General features: G+C 40.9%; 1 protein-coding gene across 2 annotated transcripts in view; it reads right to left on the reverse strand.

The window, feature by feature from the left end:
- Nucleotides 1–8,278: 8,278 nt before the first annotated feature.
- TRMT9B (tRNA methyltransferase 9B (putative)) overlaps nucleotides 8,279–19,648 on the reverse strand; it is a 39,963-nt gene continuing 28,593 nt past the window's right edge. The window contains exons 1-4 of one of the 2 annotated variants that reach the window (XM_073341960.1): nucleotides 18,141–18,479; nucleotides 17,552–17,706; nucleotides 13,044–13,217; nucleotides 8,279–9,465 (exon numbers count right to left, since the gene is read on the reverse strand). In XM_073341960.1, the coding sequence (XP_073198061.1) occupies nucleotides 8,441–9,465; nucleotides 13,044–13,217; nucleotides 17,552–17,705 (1,353 nt within the window). In that variant the 5' untranslated portion in view covers nucleotide 17,706; nucleotides 18,141–18,479 and the 3' untranslated portion in view covers nucleotides 8,279–8,440. Of the gene's footprint in view, nucleotides 9,466–13,043; nucleotides 13,218–17,551; nucleotides 17,707–18,140; nucleotides 18,480–19,648 lie in introns of those variants that run through there. The other variant, XM_073341959.1, reaches the window with a different exon arrangement.

Raw genomic sequence — 19,648 nt, forward strand, 5'->3', positions numbered from 1 at the left:
AATGGACATGCTTGATCTAAATTAGAGCATATGCTCTTTCCAAAGGACTAATTCAGCCTCTGGTAGCAAAAATATATTGCCCAAGCCAAAGATTGAAAATTAACCCTACCAATCTTGTTGGGCCCATGGTAAGGAAGCAGGCATACTTCCAGATCAGTTGTTTTATTCTCAATAGTTCTGACATACCAGTACAGTCTCTCCACTGCCAGCCAGATAGAGGAGACACTGAGAAAGATACCTTGGAGAATATCACATTTCAAAGGCTCCTGTTAGAGGTCTATAATAGGGACACTCCACCCCACATCCTCTGATGTCCCACAAACCTGTCAGACATTATCCAGTAAGTGGCAACGTCATGTGGATTTATTTATATTCCCATCAACAACACCAATGCAGTCCCATGAAGCAAAGTATTTATAGTAGTTTCTTGTCCTTTCTCATAGGACCAGGGAAGAATAGCAAGATCTCAATGTGTACTAACTAACCCCCTCCCCTCCTTCTTGTGTCTTCTTTTATACCCATCAGCTGATGGCTAAATGGTTCATCAACCCTCCCAGCCCGCTCAGCTAATTAGCTGCATATCTCCAATCAGCCTTCTCCAGGGGAACTGATTGGTGCCTAAGTGATCAGAGTTCTGGCTCAGCAGCTAGCTTCCAGCACTCTGTCACAAGGTCTGAGTGACTGTTATTTTTAATCATGTTTTATCTAGCCATTTGCTTAGATCTGTGTGTTTCAATAGAATTCCATGTTAGTATATTGACAAAACGTGTGCTGTTGCTAATCTACTAGAGGATGAAAAGATGTTCATGCCCTTCCCCTTCTCTTTTTCTGCTCTTACTCATAGCAAATCTAAAATCAATACATGAGATTCTCAAGGCAGGGACCTAAAGAACTTAGCCCACTCTGTAAGCCAGTTATCCTCCTCGCAGTAAACACAATTGAATTACATTTTCTCTCCAGAAGAGGGCACTCTAACACCATACCAGCACACTAGCATCACAGCATTCACTAAATTAAAGGTGCTTCAGCAAAAAGAGTTTACAACACTATGTACAATGTTACAGGGCAAGAGGGAATCTCCTAGAATTGTTCAAAATCCATAGCACTACAAATAAAATTTACCTTCTCTTTTCTACTGACATATTTTCCACATCAGTTTGGCAATCTAACTGCACCCAAGTCTTGTAATTCAAACTTTTTATGTCATATTTTTGAGATTCTTCTTTTATAAATTATTTCCATATTATGGCTTTAAGAGAGACAAGGCGATAAAAAAGTAAACTGAAGTGGATTGCTAAATTGCAGGTGGATCAAACAAGACTGATATATCTGGGATCAAGCCTACAATGAATTAACTAGGCTTTTTGAAAGGAAGAATGTAGCATGCCCCTTGTACAGTTCTGTGTAGAAAGGAACATAAGGTGAAGTTTTTGGGGTGGAGAATGGAAACCAATAGTCTAACAGGCACCCCCTCAATCATCAACAGCCTTGTGATGGATCACAGTTCTAGTGATCCTGATTTTCTACTGTCTTAGATTTTAAGTAACCATTTACAGCTGTGCAAAGTGGTGAAGTATGCTACTAAACGAGAATGTTAGTTTGTTATATTCTCACTGGACAGGTAAAAAAGTAAGGCAAGGGAGAATCAGGCCCTTAGGTTGCTCTGAACATCTTTGAAGAGCATCACCATCTCTCAACACAGTGGTGGGTACACTTAAATTGACTATCAAACTGAGTGGGTTGTACAAGAGAAGACACAAGATTGGAACAGAGCCAATGGCTACGGGCTGAGGAGAGGACAGAGATAGCATGACTGGGAGAGTATAGATAATTATATTTGCTTGAGAGACAGATTCATGAGAAAGAACTAATGTGTCTAGCTATCTTAGTGGAGAACAGGAAAATGAGAGGTGGATAGGGACAGAAATACTAAACTTGTGGTTACTGTGAACAAGATCAGAGATAGCGTGAAGGAGTGGAGCTCTCCACACTCATATATTTCTAAGATTCATGTTGAATTTTTTGGGAAGGTAACAGCAGAAACGGTTCTGCCATTTTCTAGAACAGGTTTGGGGAAAATATGTTGTTTTGCCCACATAAAAAAATCTTAAAACCAGTTCGTTAAGAAGCTGTAGCACCTCTGTACTCTGGAGAAAGTACTTTACATTTGCCAAGGCATCATCCTGATGTTAGGGATGTGCATTTTGTTATCCCCTGAAAAGCCACTCAAATTTAACCAAGTTACACATTTCTGAGAATTACAGCTTGTACTTACTGGGTAGAGGCTAGTAAAAGTCTGGTGGTTTTATTTTCTGAAGATTCCATCTGCACTGTGTATGCTCCATCCCCACACAGGATCTGAATGTAATTGAGCCTGAGTATGCACCATCCTCACAGAGTGACTGATCATGTTCCCTTCCCAGGGATGCAGGGGCTGATTGATTGGGGTTTGGCACACACAAGCCTAATTAATGGGGATGGATGTATATAAAAATATTTTCTGTTAGGACCTACACTGTTCACTCTGATTTTTATCTCACATAGGGTGCCAAGCGTTATGCATCTTGCATTTGGCAGGAGAAACTTTTGTTTATGAAAATAATGTAAGGAAATGGCCATTAATCCTTAGAAATATGTTCAAATGTAGCCCATGAACAAGATTTCAATGTGTTTTAACTGTAAGGGATATTTGAAGAGTCTGTGTTATTCTGTTACAGACATTTCCAGGGGCAAATACACAGAGACTGGGTGTTAAATTTCTTAAAGGGCCCATTTTTAATTAATTTGAATTCTTAAACTAATTCACAGATTAAATTGTAAATCTCAGAAAATTCATTCTGTATTCAGAGTAAGTGCTGTAATTCTGGGGAGAATATGTATTATTTTAATACAAAACAATGTGGCTGAAACCGTGCTTTATGTGCAAAACGCAACTCAGCCTTAATTATGGAGTTGCTGTTGATGTCTCCATAATGACGATAGACAGGGTCAAGTCAACAGCTTAGGTCACTCTTACCTGGGGCCATTGTAATGTAAGAAAATAACTCAAACATATTATGCCTCTTTCTCTCCCACTAAATTGCATGCTACAATTCTACTGGCTATAAGGAGTAAGGGTATGAGAGAGAGTGGATTCGTTTCAAGAGTTTTTATTGGTAGGTTACTTGGCCCCAACTGTTATTGCTCCTTGAAAGTTTTGTGGCTGTATGCAAGTTTGGGCATCGGTGTTTCAAAGGCTCTCCATGGGTGTGTCTACACTGCAATTAGATACCCATGGCTGGCTTCTGCCAACTGACTCGGGCTCGTGTAGCTTGGATTAAAGGGCTGTGTAATTGTGGTGTAGACATTAGAGTTCGGGCTACAGCTCAAGCTATGGGACTCCCCCACTTCACTGGGTTTTAGAGTCCAGACTCCAGCCCGAGTCTGAATGTCTACACCGCAGTCAAACAGCTCTGCCTCCCAAGTGCCCAAATCAGCTGGCATGATAATTCGCTAAGGCCCAGATTTGTAAAGGTATTTCAGTGCCTAAAAATGCAAATAGGTGCCTAGTGGGATTTTCAAATGCACATAGGTATCTAACTCCCATTGGAAATGCACTATCAGGAAATACCCATCATACCTTTAGACATCTGGCCCTAGGACCTTGTCTACAAACATGTTTATACTAAAGAAACCAATTTAGTTAAGTGTCTGCAATCCTCTGGTGTGGATGCAGTTAACCAGAACAAGCTATACCAGTAAAAACACCAGACAGTTGCACCAATTTAATTAAACTGATTTTTCTATTGATTTAAATTGGTACAAAAGCTATGTGTAGACAAGGAAATGCCTCAGTAATCTTTCTCCAATGCCTCAGAGATTGGTTCCAAAGGTCTGAAGATAGGAGCGTATGGGTGCAAGTGTGACTAAGTTCCAGTTAATACTGGATGATTCTAACAGCAAAGAACTTCTCTCATTTGACAGGCAGTAAGAATGTTCCCAGACACAGTTTCCAGTGGATAATATGTCATCTTTATTAATGCATCTTAAACTGTGTAATGTTTCCAGTAAATAATATTTCAATGGAGCAAGATTTTTTTTCAGCCAAATGATGGTTAATATCTGAAGTTTTATATATGGACTAAGAAATGATTATAGTGTAGTATTTAAATACAGCAGATTCAAGTTACGATAATGAGTAGCTGCCGGAAATAATACAGGATAAGCATAACAAGAACTCACAACAGAGATATAAAACTGTATATTTGATCAAACTAGTAACACTGAAACATCCAAGTTGCACGAAAGTATAAATATGGGCCTCAAATTCTACAAATGCATCACACAAGTAAATTCCTACACTCCAAAGATGACCCATTCAAGTCAATGGAGTGCACATGTGAATACAATTCAGTACAGATGTAATTACAGGATCAAGGCCAGGGTTTTTAATCAGAACAGAGTCAGATTGTTCATTATCAATCCTATGCTACTGTAACACACTGCATATCTCTTAACTGAGTATCATTTTAAAGTATACACACAAATAACATGAATACCAGCACTTTATCACAAATGAACACTTTTACAAAATTTATAGCTTTTCCTAACCCATTTGTGCTTTTAAAACGATTGCCCTCTTCAATTTAAAGAAGGTAAATGAATTGTCTTTTGTAGAAAAACAATAGCTTTTGCACCTATAAATATTCACACTTACTCAAAAAAGGCAAAACAACATTTTATCAAATATTGTATTTTTGTGTTCCATCAAAAATAAGTTTGTTCAATTGTAATATGTTTTTTATTGCAGGTGTCAGTTTAAATTACACATTTTAAGAGTTAAAATAGCAGCCATTATCAGTCAATTCAGACTGACAACGTTAAATATTAAGTTCAACAGGAGGAAACTGGGCATCTTTCCTCTTCTGATCAAGATATCTCAAAGTACCAGTTAAGGACAGGTTGGTGACCTCGGAACCAACCGAAGTCAATGGCAGTTTTTGGCTGTAATGGGACTAGAATTTTACATCTAGAAATTTCTATTACCAAACAGAAGACACAAATCCAAATTTCACTTTTGCCTGTTAAGGGCCTATTCCTGCAGTTCTGACATCAATGAGAGTTTTATCTTAGTAAGTAGTGCAGGAATTGTATTTATTTAATCTTAATTAATGGGCTTTGCTATGGTTTTCACCACTTGTTTGAACACATTAAGCTATGCTCCTCAGCAAATAAGCAGTGGGATCGCACGGGGTTTTTTTTTGAAATGTCATGTTTCTCATGATAAGAGAGAATCACAGGGTGCGATTCACAAAGGGACCTAGGTGTTGCAATGCTGAGAGTCAGCATGCCTAACTTTTAGGTGCCTAGAAAATCTCAGGAACAACACTGCAGTCCACAAAGCTGTTAGGCAGGTAGGCTCCCTATCCAATGCATGGGGAGAGAGGCACCTAAGAATGCACATAAAAAGCCAGCATGCTAGCCAATGGGAGATGCCAACCAGACTAGGTGTGCTAAGCCCTGTCCCTCTCACCTGCTGCAGGTACCTATCTCTGCTAGTGATTAACAAATAGGAATCACTCTCCTGGAGTCAGATCGCATATGCACCTAAGGCAATTCTTTCAGGAATGAGTTTGGAACCTGCCTCACTCTGTACTAAACAGCAGGAGTAGGAGATGGTGGTGATGCCCCCTATAACTTTTACCCAGTGGTTAGCGCACAGGCCTGGAATGTGGGAGACACCCTGGAATGTGCCAGAGGGAGAGAAAGAATTTAACCAGGGGTGTCCCACCTCTCAGAAGAGTGCACTGACCACAGAGATATGGGATATTCTGAGGTGTGGCTTCCTCTGTCTTTCCTGTTGGTGCTGTTCCATTGTGGATAAATAATGAAAAAGTGGTTGGACCTGGAGACTCCCACTTCTAGGGCGGGTGCCCTGACCAGTGGGCTACAGAATCAATCTCAATCTCTCTCCTGCCCAATGACTGTTCCACTGTGGATAAATACTTAAAGAATCACTGGGCTAAAGAGAGAGCAAAAGTGAAAATGACAATGAACAGAAACTGTACAATAAGAAAAACCATGGAAGTCAGTCTATTTAGATACATTTTAGCAAAAGAATATATATAATATATTATTAAACTTTATATCCAGGGCAGCTACATATAAAACTTTTACACTTTTACTTCCATCAGGGTCTGTGATTGAACAAGCTAAAAGCTATGAATTTACATATTGTAGAATGGGTAACATTTCAAAAGCATTACAGTAGTTTTGCTCTTGTTAAAACTCCTCTTATACACAGTATCTGAAGTTCTTTACTGAGTAATTACTCAGACATCTTAATTTCCAAAGTCAAATTATAACACTCAGTTAAACCGCTGCAAATACAGAGGGACAGTCAATGAAGCCAATGGAACTATGCCAATTTACACCAGCTGAGGTAGCACCTTACTCCATGAGTAGTCCCAGCAAAATCAGTCAAATTACTTAAGGAGTAAAGTACTGCTCACTATGAGTAACTGTGGGCTAATCTACTATAATGTGAGTGTGTTTGGATGCTGTGCTCGGTCAGAAAATTAACCATAGAGCGTAGGTAGTATTTTATTGAGGGTATATCTATATTACAAGCACCATAGAGGCAGACTCGCAGTGCTGAAGCTATGCTGCTGTAATGTAGACACTTACTACAGTGACAGAAGAGATTTTTCTATCACTATCGTAAATCCACCCTCTTGAGCTGTGGTAGCTAGGTCAGTGGAATAATTCTTCCACTAGCTGCATTTATGGTGGGGGTTAGGTCGACTTAACTACAATTGTACAGGGCATGAAATTTTTCACAACCCTGAGCAATATAGCTAGGTTGACCTAAGTTTTAGGTGTAGATCAGACCTAAGAGAGGGAAATCTGCCCAAGACATCAGAGTTATCCTCTAACCCTTTGAAAAATGGTTCTTTAGTTTCCAGCACCTAGAGGCATCAGGGACCTTTTAATGTCCCATTTAAAATATGGAAGACATGTATTTTAAAGATTTTGCTATTTGATTCGTAATGTTTTATTTACATATTTGACTAATTTCTTCTACATTTCTTAGGATACCTTTAAGAAAGTATATATTGTCATCTAAGTATATAAGCTGATCCAATACTACAGATAAATCTGTCTTTTAAACCAAGCAGAGATGCACTAGAATTATACTAATTTCACATAGTGCTCCCATGTTTATCTCAAAAATATGTACACCTCACATACGTTTAATTTTCTGTACTCTTTGTAAATAACGGTTATTAAAATTAGTCTCAGTGAAAAGTGTTTATAGATAAGCAAAACTTTTAAAACTTTAGAAAATAAATTCATGTATTTTTGGTAGAGAATACATAAGACTCAATCTCAACCCCTTAGCTCTGAGGCATAAACTAGATCAGCAGTTCTCAAACTGTGGGTGGTGACCCCGTTTTAATGGGGTCGCAAGGGCTGGCTTAGACTTGCTGGGGTCAGGAGCTGAAGCCAAAGCCCGAGCCCCACTGTCTGGGGCCAAAGCCTGAGGGCTTCAGCCTTGGGCAGTGGTGCTGAGATTACAGGCCCCCTACCTGGGGCTGACACCCTTGGGCTTTGGCTTCCCTTCCCCTCACCTCGTGGCAGTGGGCTTTGTCCCCCAAACTCAGCGGGGCAGGGATCGGGAGGGCTCAGGCTTTGGTCCCCCTCCTGGGGTTGTGTAGTAATTTTTGTTGTCAGAAGGCGGTCGCGGTGCAATGAAGTTTGAGAACGCCTGAACTAGATGGTTTTAAAAAAACCAAGACCAAAATCTTGAACAAATGCAGCTGTCCCATTTGCTCCAGAATGCTAAGCACAGAGCACAGAATACTCAAGGCTTGATCATGCAAACATTTATGCCTATGAGTAGCCCATCCTGAAGACCACAATTCATCAAAGTATTTAAACATGTGCTTAACTTAAAGCATGTGTCCAAATTGGGACTTAGGCACATATTTAAAGTTAAGCATGTCCTTAAGTTATTTGCTGAAGAAGCCTGGACTGCTGAATCAGGACCCTATTGAGTAAAGTTAACACACATGCTTAAGTGTTTGCAGTACCAAGCTTTAAGTTTACATTGGGCAAATATTTCTCATAAAAGATGCCCTGATCCTTATCTTATAAAAATGTTTTGTTTATTTTTCAATTACAAAAGTACATTTAAAAACTGAATTATTTGCTAAAAGCAATATAAAACTCTTAAAAGCCTATCTTTGACAAAACATAAGTATTGTTGTTTGCATCTTACATTCTTATACACAGTATTTATAGATATATACAAAGTAAAATCAGAAATAGATGGAACACAACTACATGAGACTCAAATTCCATTTTATATTGCACAATTACAACACCACAGAACACCTTCAAGGAGCAGCATTCAAAGTTTTCAATTTTCAAAGTTTTGTTTTATTTGCTCAGTTTGCAGTTATTTTGCTATTTTCTCTGCAATAATGCACCAGTTTCCATGATCATAGCAAGAGCTAATAATATGAAGTTCAGGCACATTCTCTTCCAGTAGAGAGCATAGCTCTCCTTCCCGAAAAACATGATAATAACGCATGAAGGCTTTTGTATCCAATACGTCAACAACCTGGTCCCCAACAGCCATTGCTTCATCCAAAATAGAATCAGTGGAGTCAGTTGTTGAAGTTCTTTGAAAGAGTTTGCTAGCGGTAGATTTACCATCTTCATCTTTACTATAAGTACAGTTGTTGTCCCTGTCTTCCACAGGACCACTCAGAAAAGATGTTTCTTCATTCTTGCTCTGAACTACTCCATGGTGTTCTCCATTTAAATCCCCCATTACACCTGAAGTGGTCATCCATTGTGGTTTTTTGAGAGATGCATTTTCCATAAACACTTCATCATCATCTAAACTTTGCTCTTTTAACAATGGCCCACGGTGACCTAAGTCTAAACTGCAGTGTCTTGACGGTTGAATGGATATGGTTCTGTTTGCCCATCCTCCTACATACTTCAGAGATTTCATCTTCTCAGTTTGCTTTCTTAAGGATGATTCGTCAAGGGATCTGGAGAAAAACCATGAACGAAAAGATTTCCCTAGAGCACTATAGAATCGATTTTCTTCTTCTTCAGACATTTTCATGCAGCAGGTTTTGGCTAAGCAATGGTCTGTACTGTGGGAACTTTTTGTATCACGTTCCTGTTTAAGATTAATTGGGTAGCTGCATTCAGAGCCTACTAGTTGCTGCGGGTGTTTTTTTACAGAATGTTCAAGATCACTCTTATGTCCAGACTGATTTGATTCTGAAAGAAGCCGGGAGCACAAGTCCCTATTCCATGGAACAAATACATCTTGTTTTTCAAAGCGACGATTTTTTTGTTCCATAGCCCAAACATAAATCATGATCTGACCTCCAGGTATCAATACCCTTGCCATTTCTTTTATTGCTTTGATTCTTCTTTGTTTAGTTGAGAAATGGTGAATCACTGTGAAGGAAGGAAAGGCATTTGAGCTTAAATACTGCTACTGTTACATTATTTATTTTTTAAAATAATCTTCAGTTAATTTAGTGCTCATGAAAGATTTCAACTGACATTGCTGGAAACATAAATTCTCTATCTAGCCACAGAACAAGTACAGCAGAAGGTAATAACAGTACAAACCTTCTCCATACTTTCCTACCAACATGCCCTAACTACAGTTGGTCAGAAAACTTTGATAGAACCATTTTCCATCAGAAAATGCAGTTCCATCGAAATAGAAATCATTGGCAAAATCATGTCAATTTTGCAGAAATTTTGCTTTGGAGAAAAACTGAAAAAATTCCAACAATGTCAAAATGTTGCTTTTCCATGTTTTCAAAATGAAACATTTTGATTTTTAATTTTCAAATTAATTTTTGTTTTAAACTTTTTAATATTATAACATTTTAAATCAAAATCAAAACAAAACTTGTCAATCAGTCCAAAACAAGAGGTTTTTTTCAGAATTTTCCTTTGTGGAGAATTTAGGAATTTTACAGGTTTGTTCCAATTTGAAACAAAGTCAAATTGTGAAGTCTCAAAATCCTTCATGAAATACATCCTCTGCCCAGATCTCGCCTTAATCATGTCAGGAATGGAGCACTTCTAGCCACGAGTGGGTAGTTGAGACTCCCAGGCCCATTCAACCACTGGGTTCCTGATTAATTAAATTAAAGTATCTCAAATACGCAAATTGTTCTGAGGATGATAACCAAAGATGACTGAATACTAAACTAATATAATTTCCAAATAATATGTTTTAATTTAGGTACATTTAAAGTATGTCTATCCAAAGCTCCAGGTGGATATATAAAATATTAATGAAAAATCTGTACAATACATGAATTGGACTAGTATAAAAAACTAAAAACATGCTAATCCCTCTCCATGAACTGAATCGCCCATTTAGTCTACTCTCCTCTTTCACAGAAGATGCCTGGGAGAACCAATAAACTTTGCAACATGACCTGAAAGCCACCATTTCCAGGCTCTGGTTGAATAAGGAAAGGAAGTTGAGCGCACATCATTGAGAATGCCTTACCCTAATTTGAACAAGGGCTCTGTTGGCTCAAGAACCTCACCTGTTCACAGCTACTAAATGTATCACATAGTATAAGAGACAGACTGAGGTAGGCAAGGACCAAGACCACTTGGGGATTTACATGTGAAAGCCAACACCTTAAATTTCATCCAGAAATCTGCTGGTCACAGAGTACAGGAGTAATGTGCTTCTTACTGAGTTGCCATATTCTGAACTAGCCACAATTTCTGAATGGTTTTAAGGTGTAGTCCCATGTAAAGCACACTGCAATCATCATATGTGCATCCCAGTTAGTTGTGTCTTAATTTGTCAAAAAGCATGGGTAAGATGTGCAAATGAGTGTGCAACCTTCTTGCCAAGTGCTAATGATAAAACCCTATTGATGTTAACTGGTCAACTAGGAGCAGCTGAGGACACAATATTATGCCTAGTAACAAACAGTGAGCATGGTCCCTCAATCAGTGGTTCCTCCCCGCACCTTGTCAGTACTATCTCAGACTTACATAGATCAAGGCTCAACCAGCTTGCTTTCAACAAAATCCGAGTTTCTTAGACACTGAGATCGGATGACATAGAGTAGAGTGTATGTCTCATACTGAAGACATTTCAGGCCAATGGATATCTGATCTCTGTCTATCACAAGGAACAGATAATCAGCCAACACAACCAGTGCAGACAAGTCAGGGCTGTACAGCCCCAGGCAAGTTAATGGGGGAAAGGGAAGCCCAACAAAACAAAACAAAAAAAAAGAGAGAGGGCATTTTTATTTTGGTTGGGAAGCTAAGGGAGACATAGCACAGCTTAGGGAGTTCCTGCTAAATTTGCTCTTCCTCCAGACAGTTTTTGTACTGCTCTGAGACACTAGCTGCATGGATCAGGTCGCTCTAGCATTGCAGTGCCCAGCAGATTAGATAGATAGATAGATTAGAGAGAGAGCAAGCGCTCTGACCTGGCACCAGCTACCAACAGCCAGCCAAGACCCAAGGACAATTCCAAACCAGGGAACCACTGAGCCCTAGTGGAGTCAGGAGAGAGCTCTGCCACAACTAGGGATGAAGAACAAGTAAAGTGATTTTTGTTTAAGCTGGGCAACACTACAGCACCTGCAGACCCCATCTGAGGACTCACAACCTCAGCCATACCATCCACCTCAGGTAAGCATTAGGGAGGAGTTTGTGAGCGTTAGGAGGTGAGAAATTGGCTTATTTATAAATGTTGGTTAATTATTAGTTAATCACTTCCTTCCCCAGATCCTATTTGCCTCTTCCTAATAAAGTTCTCTCCTCTGTTATGATGTTATTTGGGGAGTATTATCCCTTTTGCTGGGGTTTGCTTTAGTTACTTTATTGGCTTCTGTGTACTGGGCTTTACTCTCCTTGTCAGCTTGTAGTATTATCATGGATTTCTCAAGGGACAGCACCCTTTTTCTCAAGCATGGGGAGAAATGACTCTGAATGGAAACACCAGGCATCAAGAAAAGACCTCAGGACCCAGCCGGCACAAGGAGGGGAAAAAGCTACTCCAAATATTAGTGATATCAAGCACCTGGGAGAGAAGAGGAAGGAAGCTTAAGACACACTTGGAAGGAGAGGGCTACAGTTTTTTCCATATTTCATTATTCTGATATAAGAACCTGTCAGCAGCTGTGTGGTGATAATATGGCAAACTACAACAGCATTGTAGGTTAGCACTAAAAACTTTGTAAAATAAATCCAGGGAAGAATATTGTTAAAAATATCATCCAAAATGCCCTTCCCTCATCTGTTCCTCTTATATTTATACATACAGGAGGACATGGGTAATATAGTCAAAAAGAAAAGGAGTACTTGTGGCACCTTAGAGACTAACAAATTTATTTGAGCATAAGCTGTAGCTCACGACAGCTTATGCTCAAATAAATTTGTTAGTCTCTGAGGTGCCACAAGTCCTCCTTTTCTTTTTGCGAATACAGACTAACACGACTACTACTCTGAAAATAGTCAAAAATGAAACTCAACGGGACTTAGGCATCTAAGTTCCTTAGGTGGTTTTGAACTTTTACCCCATGTCTGCTCCAGAAAAAATGTATATTCTTAACACACACTAGTTAAGGTGAGTTGTAGATTTAATATGTTGTTGGTCAAGGTAGACCCAGGGAGTGCGGGAAAGAGTTTGCTTTGACTAGCTACATGTTTTAAAACTACAACTTGACTTGCTTACACTAGGATTTTAACACACATTAGTTAACGCACATTAAAAACAAACCGTTTTTTCTAGAATGTACAAGGCCACCAAAAATAAATGGTACTTCCCTAGTCAATGTCATTGTTATGAAATTAAACTGAATATATTTTTGTTCTCAAGTTTCCTATCATGAAACTCCATTTTATAAGATTTAAAAGATAGCTGCATGGTTTAAAAATAACCATGACAATGAGATATAAGAACCAACTGAAAAAACGATCCAAAATATTTCATGTTTATTTTGGAACAGAACAAACATTCTACTGTATTCTCTTACCTCCGATGGAGATAATTGCATTGAAGCACTGATCCCTAAGGGGAAGATTAAGGTTGTCACATACCGAGACTTCACAGCCTTTCTTCCTTGCAATCTTTATCAAAGGCTCACAGTAATCACAGCCCAGATTAAACACCTGACTGTTGATATTGAGATACTTTCCAGTCCCACATCCTACAAAACAATAAGCTTTATTACACAGGAAGCAACCTATTATGAGATTCCTTCACCCCACCTCTCATCCCTCATGGAAAAGTGAAAACACTTGGTGCCAAAATACTCCTGTAAATCTTTTAATTTTAAAACCATCCTAGAAAATGAAATGATCCTGCTTCATTCCCACTGAAATCATTTTGTCTCTGTAAAATTATATATTCACATAATCAGACATGGAACGGTATCTACAACAGCAACATGAAAGCTTGTAAATTCATGGCACAGTGGTACAGATCATCAATAAATCATGAACAAAATTAAAGGCCAAAATTCTCCTCTTCAATCCACAATGTATATGTTTATTCAGTCCCTTCTGATGTCAATGGAAATTTTCTGCACACGCAACTGCACCCAATTCCTCCCATACTAAAAACTAGACTGTGCAATGGATTTCTCTTTGGATGGGCTGGGGAGGTAGAGGAGAAAGGAATCCTCCCCCAACAAGCCATGGACAACTCTGCAGGGTAGCTGCTACTGCACACATCCCTAATGCAGCCCCTTCATGAGGAGTGAGGGAGCAAACAGGAGGATCAATGAAGCAGCAGCTCATTCAGCCCTCTCCCTGATCTCCACCCTGTAGCCATTGTTGAGCTAAGCTCCATGTCATATATGCCCCCCTCCAGGAACCTAGGAATATTGCCCTGCACATTGTGCAACAGTTCTACTGCCAGTGAGACATCTGTGGTTGCAGAGGAAAGGGCAGGATTTGCCCCACACTGCTGAATACGGATCTGCAGCACAGACGAGACAGGACAATTTTAATCTCCAAACACAGACTTGAAAATGACCGAAGTTCAATGGTTTCTATGCAACAAAGAACTATTTCAGTGTTACAGCCGCATCCTCTTTCTGTTATTGTTGTGATCAGTTACAACTGCACATTTGTATGTGTAATGGGCATCTATAGAATGTGTCTTCTATCTGGAAGTATGTTGAGAAATATTTAAGGATCAGTGCTGTTCTACACTGAAATATTCCAGAGTGCTCTTCAATACCATATGCATTACAGGCACTTTTCAAAATTAGATTAAGAAACATTCAGCACAGTTATGGGTCAGTGGTAGAGAATAGTATCTGAAAGTTTACACCCTAGAGGCAGGGGAACAGCTAGGCAAAGAGAACCATTTTATTCTTAGTAATTCAATTTAAAGGCCTGAGTTATCTTTAGAAACAGCACTGCAGCTTGCAGCCCTGCTGCTTTCATTGATGATAATGTGCAACATTATCTACAAAGACAGCACAGTAACTGTGAGAGAACAGCAGAACACTCAAAGTGGTAAAAAAGAGCACATTGCTAAAGCAAAAATCCAGCATTATTCCTAAGAATGGTGCTCAAGAGAAATGAAAGAGACTAATATATTAAAGCAGTTCAAAGAAAATATGAGATGAAAAATTAAGATATGCATGTTAATAAGAGAGGGGGAGTTGTTAAATCAGAACAAAAGTATAATTGATTATTATGTTTGTAGCAGTAACACTCAATTAAAATGTAAATTGTGTGTATATTGATTAAAATGCTTTAATTCAGTTATTTGACAGGTAGTTTTTGCAGAAGAGTTTTTATAATCTCAGTGCATACTCTGGAATAAGGGAACCAAAAATACTGTTGTGCTACCAACAAATGCTTCTGTTGTAATAATTGTGAGCCTGACTAGTGGAAAGTGGGTGGAGGTTCATGAATTGCTACAATGACCTGTTATATAAAATTGTTTAAGAAAAGATGTAAGAAGGAGACAGAAAGACTGAATTACTTTAAACAGAACATTTTTACTGATACCAGTCAACTACTTTGTTAAGAGTACGGACTAGTAAAAAATAGGAATAAGGGACAGGAAATCAATGGACCAAATTGGTGCTTCAGAAATTAGGCCTCATAGTTGGGCAAAATAATTAGAGGATGGCCCAATCCACCCATTAAACCCTTAAACAGAGGCTTGAGGGAGAACAAGGAACTTTTACCATCACAGCAGCTGCAGCAGCAGGATTGTTGCCATGACATCAGACCTTAATAGCCTACGGGGAAGATGGACCACCATCACGTCATCAGTGAGGATCCCAGCCTGATACATGTGAGATCCCACTCTGTCTCCCTTCCCTCGTGTGTCCCTTTCCGTTCCCCCTTATATTCCTCCTGTTCTACCTCTCTCTTGGCTTTTTGCCTGACCCTGAAATCAACTGTATTGCACAGCATCAGCATGGCGAGATGAGATGGCCAATCCAGCTCTGCTCGCCTGAGAAGGACCAGTGAAGCTGAGATGATGTCCCTGATCAGAAAGGTGAGCCAGGATCCAGAACAACAGCTGTCGTGGCTGATCAGCCAGCCCAATGCATCCATCAGTGACTGAGCAGCCACCCTATATCCTCAAAACCTCAACAAAAGCTGTATTTCCCCTGGTGTCTGTCAGCTTTTCGAAAGCGGGACGGTGACTATCATTCCCAACTAAGATTTGAACAACAGAACTAACTCTTTCTTCCCCACCAAGAAGAACTGTTTGGCAGAATAAGAGACTCTAACCCTATATTCACCCTCTTCAAAAGAGCATTTGATAGGTTTTAAGTTTGTTCTGCATCATCACTCAATTTCAGTTTCAAAGCTTTTTGCCTTGTTTTGTTTCTTTTCCTTTTGTGTGTTTTTATTGGTAAGTTTCTAACCTTTGGCATGAATTTTATAGTATGTTTGCCATGGTACTAAGCAGACTGAGGTCTTTATATAAGCACCAAACCACGAACCTTCTTTAACACTGTTTAATGTTGGACAGTGACAGGGTCATGTTAATACCTTTGACTCTTTGGGCCCTTTATTCCATCTAAATGAATACAACAGTTCACATTTCCACATCAGAATGCAACTTAATATTTCTAACCCTTCTAGTGCCCCATGATACTGTATGTACATGGTATTAATTTGTAATAGTATTTAGTAATAAGGCAATAAGCGGGCAGTTCCTTTTTATGAAGCTGTAACAAGGAACAGTCAGCATGGATTCACCAAGGGAAGGTCATGCCTGACTAATCTAATCACCTTCTATGATGAGATGCCTTCTATGATGCACTATAAGGTGGGTAGAAAGTTGGCTAGATTGTCGGGCTCAACGGGTAGTGATCAATGGCTCCATGTCTAGTTGGCAGCCGGTGTCAAGTGGAGTGCCCCAGGGGTTGGTCCTGGGGCCGGTTTTGTTCAATATCTTCATAAATGATCTGGAGGATGGTGTGGATTGCACTCTCAGCAAATTTGCGGATGATACTAAACTGGGAGGAGTGGTAGATACGCTGGAGGGCAGGGATAGGATACAGAAAGACCTAGACAAATTGGAGGATTGGGCCAAAAGAAATCTGATGAGGTTCAATAAGGATAAGTGCAGAGTCCTGCACTTAGGACGGAAAAACCCAATGCACAGCTACAGACTAGGGACCGAATGGCTAGGCAGCAGTTCTGTGGAAAAGGACCTAGGGGTGACAGTGGACGAGAAGCTGGATATGAGTCAGCAGTGTGCCCTTGTTGCCAAGAAGGCCAATGGCATTTTGGGATGTATAAGTAGGGGCATAGCGAGCAGATCGAGGGACGTGATCGTCCCCCTCTATTCGACATTGGTGAGGCCTCATCTGGAGTACTGTGTCTAGTTTTGGGCCCCACACTACAAGAAGGATGTGGATAAATTAGAGAGAGTCCAGCGAAGGGCAACAAAAATGATTAGGGGTCTGGAACACATGACTTATGAGGAGAGACTGAGGAAACTGGGATTGTTTAGTCTGCAGAAGAGAAGAATGAGGGGGGATTTGATAGCTGCTTTCAACTATCTGAGAGGTGGTTCCAGAGAGGATGGTTCTAGACTATTCTCAGTGGTAGAAGAGGACAGGACAAGGAGTAATGGTCTCAAGTTGCAGTGGGGGAGGTTTAGGTTGGATATTAGGAAAATATCCTTCCTTGGAGCCCCCATCCCCACACACATTGAATTGGGAGGCTACATCCGCCCCTGGTTTTCCTCAGTTTGGGAAAGGCCATTACGTTTGAAATACTGAAAAGGTGAACTTCACACTGTTTTAGAAAGCAAACAGTATGTATTTTGGTAAAGGGTAGACATGTAAAGGGGAAGTTTTGATCTGATAGAGCAATATGATATGTGATAACACATTCCTCTCAATTTTCTTTGATTTTCGGGGACTGTATGTCCATTACCTCATATGCTGTTAAGAATATCCCTACACACTAGATTTCAAGGCCAAGTATGATAAACATAATGCGTAAAACAAATGATGACAGGATTTTTCATTCAATAAATACAGTAACTTACCTATATCAGCAATGAGACTGCCAGGCTTTTGCTCCAACAGAAACTGACGAACACGAGGCCATGCTTTGCTTTGCAGATCATTAAAACAGGAGGCTGTGCTTTCATACACACTATGTACATGCTGATTTTCCAGCTGAGTAGCCTCATGTTCCATCCTGAACACAGCATAAGACACAACAGACAAATATTACATACAGAACAGAAATTGTAGTAGCAGAGGTTGTAAATGTTTGTAGTATTTGACAACTCATGCCTCTATACATTCACATTTATAAAATTATAAGACTCCTTTATAAAATGCCTTTTCATCACATAGGGTCAGTTTCTGTGCCACTGAAGTCAGTGGGAGTTTTTCCTTTGACTTCAGTGGGTATAGGATTATGCCCAAAAAGCATCCCGCAATAACATGTGTACCAGTATTCATATTTACAGGATAATTTTACCAATGAAATGCAGGCATCTATGGGGTGGAACACATCAGAGGTTTCACAATGCACAACAACATTACACAATAGTTTAGGGCACAAAGTAAAGAATACTGTATCCAATTGAAACTGCAGGTAAATTTAGGTGGGCAGAATATAATTACCTGAATTGAAATTTGGCCAGGACATTGACACCAACACCCTTTAACCATGTGTAACGCCGACAGATCCCGGTCGTCGGCAGGCGGGATCAAACCAGGAACCTCTGGAGCTAAGTGCATGAGCCTCTACTGCATGAGCGAAAAGCCAACTGTCTGTTAGCTAAGGCTGTAAAGCAAACTCATTAATCTCTCTCTCTAAGTGGTCTGGGTGCCATTAGATGGGACAGAACACCACACCTAGGAGGTGTGCGGATTACATACTTCCCATAGCTGAGGAGCGCATCCCGAGCTTCAGAGTCTTCCCAGTTGAAATCCCGGATGAGCCCCCCACTTGTAAGGCAGACAGACCCACCTCTGAAGCTTAGTGTATGAGCCTCTACTGCTGGGGTGGGCAAACTTTTTGGCCTAAGGGCCACACTCGGGTTGCAAAACTACATGGAGGGCTAGGTAGGGAAGGCTGTGTCTCCCCAAACAGCCCGGCCCCCGCCCCCATCTGCCCACTCCCACTTCCCGCCCCCTGACTGCCCCCCTCAGAACCACCGACCCATCCAACTCCTCCTGCTCCTTGTCCCCTAACCTCCCCCTTGCTGGGACCCCCCCACCCCTAACCACCCCCCGGGACCCCACCCCCTATCCAACCCTCCTGCCCAACCCCCCTGCTTCCAGTCCCCTGACTGCCCCGACCCCTATCCACACCCCTGCCCCCTGACAGACCCCCCAGGACTCCCACATTTATCCAACCCCCTCCCCATTCCCCATCCCCTGACCGCCCTCCAGAACCTCTGCCCTATCCAACCACCCCCTGCTCCCTTTCCCCAAATGCCCTGACCCCTATCCACACCCCCACCCCTAACCGCCCCTTGGGACCCCACCCCCTATCCAATGCCCCCTGCTCCCTGTCCCCTGACTGCCCCCCGGAAACCCCCGCCCCTTATCCAACCACCCGGCCCTGGCCCCCTTATCATGCCGCTCAGCCCTGGTCTACACTAGGACTTTAGGTCGAATTTAGCAGCGTTAAATCGATGTAAACCTGCACCCGTCCACACAATGAAGCCCTTTATTTCGACTTAAAGGGCTCTTAAAATCGATTTCCTTACTCCACCCCTGACAAGTGGATTAGCACTTAAATCGACATTGCTGGCTCGAATTTGGGGTACTGTGGACACAATTCGATGGTATTGGCCTCCGGGAGCTATCCCAGAGTGCTCCATTATGACCGCTCTGGACAGCACTCTCAACTCAGATTCACTGGCCAGGTAGACAGGAAAAGAACCGCGAACTTTTGAATCTCATTTCCTGTTTGGCCAGCGTGGCAAGCTGCAGGTGACCATGCAGAGCTCATCAGCACAGGTGACCATGATGGAGTCCCAGAATCGCAAAAGAGCTCCAGCATGGACCGAACGGGAGGTACGGGATCTGATCGCTGTTTGGGGAGAGGAATCCGTGCTATCAGAACTCCGTTCCAGTTTTTGAAATGCCAAAACCTTTGTGAAAATCTCCCAGGGCATGAA

The sequence above is a fragment of the Lepidochelys kempii genome, chromosome 4, assembly GCF_965140265.1.
Source record: "Lepidochelys kempii isolate rLepKem1 chromosome 4, rLepKem1.hap2, whole genome shotgun sequence".
NCBI lineage: Eukaryota > Metazoa > Chordata > Testudines > Cheloniidae > Lepidochelys > Lepidochelys kempii.